Genomic DNA, 6,361 nt, shown 5'->3' on the forward strand with positions numbered 1-6,361 from the left:
ATTCTATGATTCTATGATTCTATGATTCTAAGCATGCAAGGCCAGGTTGGACGGGGCTCTGAGCAACCTGATCTAGTTAGTGGTGTCCCTGCTCAGTGCAGGGGGGTTGGACTAGATGACCTCTAGGGGTCCCTTCCAGCCCAAAACATTCTATGATTCTATGATTCTATGATTCTATGTATTTCACAGGTGGTTATACATGTTGCTGAATGGTTGCCAATTAAATGATTCTGGCTTTATACCTTTTAAAAAAGGTGCTCCAACAAATCACAAGTTTATCCAAAAAATCCTTATGCGTAATTATCACCAGTGCTGGTGGGAATTTCCAAACATGGAAAATTTATCCCAAGTTACTTCGTACTGCATTACAGCAGAATTGTAGAGATGGGAGGTGAGCCCTGGTGCTAACACTACCGCTGCTCCTGTGTCAAATTCAGATAAAGGATTTTACCATATGCATGTCATTCTGGAATGGAGTTGTAACTTCCAGCTCTAGAAATACTAAATCCTAGCGATCCATTTTGTTACTGTGTTCACAAATAACCTGGTGCTCCTGGTAAGTTGCTGGTGGCCACAGAAGAAACCGGTGAAGTGAACCTGTCTGCCTTTGCAATGAAGTAGATGGAGAATGCTCACTAAGATATGGGGGAAGGAGTTTCTCACACTTGGGCAGTGATAAGTCTCTGGGGGCACAGATGTCTGTATATGCTCTAGCTAGTTGCAGAAAGAGACATTGCTAGTTTCATCCCTGTGCCATTGTCATACCGAACTGGTGATACCATCTAAATATTAGAAATCAGGTTTAAGTCATCGCTTCCTTTTCCATACAATTCCACCAACTATCTCAGAAATGTAATATTCATAATATACTGTACCTAGTCAATTACTTTAAATATACACATTGATCATTCTCATAAAATTATCTCTTCACTATCATGGGCATAGCCTGAATAAAGATCCATCTGAGATTTCTCAGGCATGGAACTGGAGTCATGATGTTTCTAAAGGTATAGGCAAGATGATGTACAAGTCTTACCTTTCTCTGGGACTTTGGCTTAGCACTGAAACTGCTGGTACCAGGAAGGCAGTCCTCCAGAACCATTTGACCACCTATAGGTTTCCTGCATAGAGACTACCCTCTCCCTATTCAAAACACCCTTGGCTGCCTCCATGTCCATCTCACTGCTGGATTAACAGAGTTCTCAGTGCAGGGACACACGAGGCATGAGCCAGGCTGAGCAGGAGCTGGTATGCAGGAAATTCTTACAGCCCTGGCCCACTTTGACATCCAGGATGATGATGGTGAGGACATCTTTCCATGCTTCATTCTGCAGTGTCCTGACCCTTCTTCACAATGTGACCACTCTGTGCTCCTAGAGCTGAATTTATCTATGTCCTGTATTATCCATAATTTCACTCTATGTGGTTACCCCCAATAATAAACAGTAAGTTTCGTCCGCATTTTTGCTTGGTCCTTTTGGGATACAGCTGTGACCCAGACTCCATTGCATACATCACTTCAGCCCTGCCTTTGAAAAATTACTGAAGAATGTGGTTTAGGGTTTTCATGGGCTGCTGCAGTGAGTGGGTTAAAGGGAGTTTTAGAGCACAGAATAGGCTTGAATTGTTATCTCTGCTCATGGTGCCAGTGATCCTGTAACCTTATCTAGATTAGTACAATCAAAAGCAGGGTGTTCTGTGATATTGTTAAGCTATCTAAACAATGTACAATTCGATATCAAAGAATAGCCAAAACGATCATCAGCAAATTCCTTTTATAATAATACAACAATAATTAACACAATACCTTGAGGAGCATTATATCATTTTCTTTGGAAGACCCGCTAAACTGACGATTCGGAAAGGACTTCATAACCTTAAATCTGCTGTTCTTTTTCAGCTACAGATGCTTGATGGGCTCCAAGAACAACTCTAATTTTTGATTTGTCTAATCTGCAATTTAAAGAAAGTACAGGGAGAGAAGGTCACTACTGGAACTGAGCAACATCTCTCAAGATAATCAAAAGACATGTAACATAATGCTCACAATTTCATTTTACAACAACACAATTAAAACATAGGGAAGGATATTGTTTGTTTTGATGTTTTGACATGAGCCTCTATTTTCCTCTACAAAGTAACATTTCTTTACTGTAAATCTAGTTTGGTGAAATAATGGTGTGACAGCTGACCTTCAGGAATTTCCAGAGTTTGGAATTAATTTCATGAAAAAGACTATTGGCTTTTTAAGGAGAGTCCCTTGCACAAGGGCTGCTGGTGATGATGCATCTCGTTAATCTTTTAATGGTCTCCTTCAGACTTGTGACCTAATCCTGCAAAGGACTGAAAAATGCCAAATTAATAGCATGTAGGTTGTCTTGCTGACATCAGTGGGATGTCAGTACACGCATCAATACTCAATACTCGTTATGAACGTTATGTATACACGTAAATGCTCTGCTAAAGTGGACGTCTTTAATATTAATACGAGTTTTGTCTTTCACTAAGTACAGGACTCAGCCCATTAAGGAAGAAGAATGGATGTTGCCTAACTCAAGACACCCCCATAAGGAATATTTAAAAGGGAGACTGCCAAAGCCCAAAGAGACTTATATGTCCAATTCCTGCTAATAAACAGTATGAGTTAAGCAAGTCATAACTCTCTCTCTCCCCCAAGCTCTCTAAGTATCATCAGACATATATTTATTAGAGTTTGTCTTTCTTCATTTTGCCCTGCTAGACTTAATGCAGGCCAGTAAGACGACATGGCCGGAAGTCATACAGCTGGTTGCCTGTGCTTCATCTTCAGAACACAATCTCACTACACATGGGACAACTTATTCAAGCCAGAATGAAGACTTTATCGATCCAAACAAAAAAAAAGTTATTTTCTTCATTCCAGCTGCATGTCTCACTGAAAGGTACAATTAATTTATTTACATGTGAATGTTTGCTTGCGAAAATAGCTGTAAAGGTAGTGCAGGATAATAAAAATTTGTCTTTTTATATACAAAGCATGTTTACACAATGAGAATGATACAAGACTCACAAAACTCCATTCCTAGGACTCTTTCATGTATCATCCCCAAAGAGATGCAACTGCTGGACTTGCAGAAAGCCCAGGCAGTCAGCCACTGTGCATACAGAGAAGCTTGGGTGAAAGAAAATAACGAAAACCAAAACCCCCACTGCAACCTCATCCAGGTCTCTGACAGGTTGTTTGCAAGCCACACAGAAATTAATGTTGCCGGATTCATGCTATTTTGTCTAAGACAAAAATTATTTCAGAAGTGATTATCACATAATAGTAATTAGTTAGGAAGGCTTACATGCACTGCAATTGCACCTGATAAGAATAGTCTAGACATAGGCAGTGGGGGACAAGTCCTGTCCATGTTGCATGGACATCATCATAGAGCTCAGGAGAAGGAGACCAGACAAAAGTTTCTTTTTGCCCCAGTGACAAATACTCAAAGTCAGCCCAAACCAACGTGCTTGTTAGAAAACCAAACCAGTGACCAGACCTGTCCTCTCCACAGGACCAGAGACAACCAGTGCCTTCTGCACTGAATAGCTCCCAAATCTGAATTTTTATAATGATATCTCCAACCTGTTGACTGAAGAGTGAGAGACTGCAGCTCCCATCAAAATACTCCTTAATTCCAAAGAGGAAGGCTTGGCTTTTGTTTTGTACATGTCCAAACCAGCACATGCTAGCTGTGAATACTTCTACCCTTACAAAAAATGCAACCAAACCTGATTCAGCTGAAGAAACGTGGAAGCCAAATTCACTTAGAAAGAAGGAGCTGTGTCCGCTATTTCAGAATAACTGATGGAAGAAGGCTGGCTGAGCTGCCCACATTGGGTTTGAGGAGGTCAGGTTTGCACAGGCTCATTGTAACTGATTTGCTTTCAGTCACAGGAAAAAAATTGGAGAACTAAAACACCATTCAGAGAATATTTTAGCAAAAACATGGGTATTTTACTTCCTAAGGTGAACAGCAGATGTCCTCCTTACCCTGAGCCAGCTGTTCAACAGCTGTGCCAGCCTTGGGGTATCCCACCTGGGGAAGGGGTGCTAGTGCTCACATTTGACTTGTCAAAAGGACAAGGCTTCTTGTCATAGTCATGACTGACATTCAGTTTTTGTGAGCCCAGGTCACTTAAAATGGGAGGCATAGTGTTTCCATCTGATTCAACTTCATCTCTCAGGGTGTTTTGAGGCTTAGCCCAGGCACACGGGCAAGATTTGTTTAAAGCACTTTGAAATATAACCCTGTCTCTAAGATACTGCTGTTTCAGATGCATAAATAATGATGGGGTCTTTTATCAGCACAGCCTGTGTCCTGTAACATCGGCAGGATCTGACTAATGAAGGTAACTGTGCACCATGCAGATCAGCAGTTTACAAAACAAAACAGAACAAGTTCTTAGATCAGTTTAGTGAGAGAACTGCAGCTTTTAACAATTCTGAAGAAATCAATAACCACTTTTCTTCACTTACAGGCTTGAATGCCATACCCCTCCTCAGTGAAGAGTTAAAAATGCCCCAGTATAAGATACTTACTCACAATGCGCTGCTGTCAAAACCCATTGCTTTTCCACAAGAGCTCCTCCACACACAGTTGAATTCTTTACCTGGATAGCAGCCATATAAGGCCAGGAATGAGGATGCACGATGTGTCCTCTGATAATGTCCGTGCAGCCACCTGAAATGCAACAGAAGTGCAGTTATGTTACATGTTATCCAGAGGAAGTGGGAATTTGGATATTTTTATCCTTAGAGGAGTACTTACATCTTGGGGGTAGGATAACAGCAATTAGGGAGAGCAGGAGAGCTAACAGGTGGCTTGTCATAGCTGCTGCTATTTACCGACAAGAACATCATAAATTATGATATCGTCTTCTCTATTTAAATGTCCCCTACAGGAAAGGGTGGTTGAAATGTTTTATAAATAGCTCCCTCTCTTGAAGTCTCCCTTTACATCATTATTACTGTATTATTTTAGCTGCAGCTTGGTTTCTTCAGGTTTCTTTAAAACCTGCCTGCTTCTTGAATCCCCAACACATGTCAATAGTAACTGGTCCAAGTCGTACATGAACTTCAGCAGCCCTTCACCACAGGTATTACATTAGCAAATAAGCTCATAAGAAAATTCCTGAGCATAACATGGGATGAATGTATTATAAAACCTAAGTGTCTCAGAGAATTGCATGTGCTTTTGAATTTAAAGGAAAAATAAAAGGAAATACGTGAGGATGAAACTGGCCACCTTCAAGCAGGTGAACAAAAGGGAGAATGAATAAAAGGGCCACCTGAAAAGGCTTTCACAGAACACCAGTGAGAGGGAAAACTCAGGACATGTAGAGTACAAAAGTAATTCCCAACTTTTGGACCAAGATACAGCAGGGTCCAGCAAGTCCTCTGCAGAATTATACTGCCCCAGTAACATTTTCAGTTTAAGGACTGAAAAAGATTCATTTATGAAGTTTATGAGAGTCATTGGGAATTGGCAGGCATCTATTGTCTGGTAAGTTTAGGAACACCTGATGCAAAAGACAAGCTACACACGTGGAGCAATTTGCATTTTCTTAGCAGTAATTTTTGAGGGCACAGGATTCACATACAGAAAACCGTAGAGCGTGCAAGTGTCAAATGCAAGCCCAATATCTAATCAGTGCTCACCAGAAAAAGATGAAAAGACATAGTGGTGGGAGAGACATTTCTGTACTGCAAAATTCTGAGTCTGCACCCATGTTTCGCATGCCTTGCTGGTAAACCACTACAAAAAAGCCCAGCATGACCTTGTGTGAAGAACTTTAAAAGCCTGCTATGGTCTTAAGTATCACTAAAGAGAATCAGAAATGTAACTGGCCCAATATAGCTAGCTCTCATTTTTATTCAAGATTTAGGGAACTGCAGGTGTCCAGATTGTTGAATAAGATTATAGCATTGAAATGCTTATTTCTATGGCACAGAACCTTACTAGTTATAAGCCAGTTTGAAAACAGGTACTTATTGCCAAATTAACTTATTGCCATAACTAAAGGAGCCCAGACAACTTGTTGCACACCCTAAAATTGAATGTCAATTTTTCCGCCTCATTTACATAAGTAAAAAGCTGAAGGTGGCACTCTGACAAAAGCATTTGGGTACAAAACTAGAGGCTGATTATGTGTATATCAATCTGATCTTTAATACCTGTGCAATCAATCTTAGGACTATGCGATAGCCAGAGCTGTTGCTCAGAAGGAGCTTGTGCAGAAAGCAATCAGTTGTTATCAAACAGTATTTTAGACTGCATATTCCTAATTCTAATTATCAATATAAATGGGATCTCTCAGGATTAGAGGGAATTTT

At 40.5% G+C, this 6,361-nt stretch overlaps 1 protein-coding gene across 1 annotated transcript in view; it reads right to left on the minus strand.

Annotated features, from left to right (window-relative positions):
- The window catches only part of LOC104134694 (granzyme A-like), an 8,120-nt gene extending 3,263 nt beyond the window's left edge, over window positions 1–4,857 (minus strand). The window contains 4 exon segments of the mRNA XM_009648274.1: window positions 1,801–1,886; window positions 1,888–1,953; window positions 4,568–4,709; window positions 4,797–4,857. Coding sequence (XP_009646569.1) covers window positions 1,801–1,886; window positions 1,888–1,953; window positions 4,568–4,709; window positions 4,797–4,857 — 355 coding nt within the window.
- Between the last annotated feature and the right edge of the window lie 1,504 nt (window positions 4,858–6,361).

Source organism: Egretta garzetta, unplaced genomic scaffold, assembly GCF_000687185.1.
Source record: "Egretta garzetta isolate BGI_Z169 unplaced genomic scaffold, ASM68718v1 scaffold471, whole genome shotgun sequence".
Classification (NCBI taxonomy): Eukaryota; Metazoa; Chordata; class Aves; order Pelecaniformes; family Ardeidae; genus Egretta; species Egretta garzetta.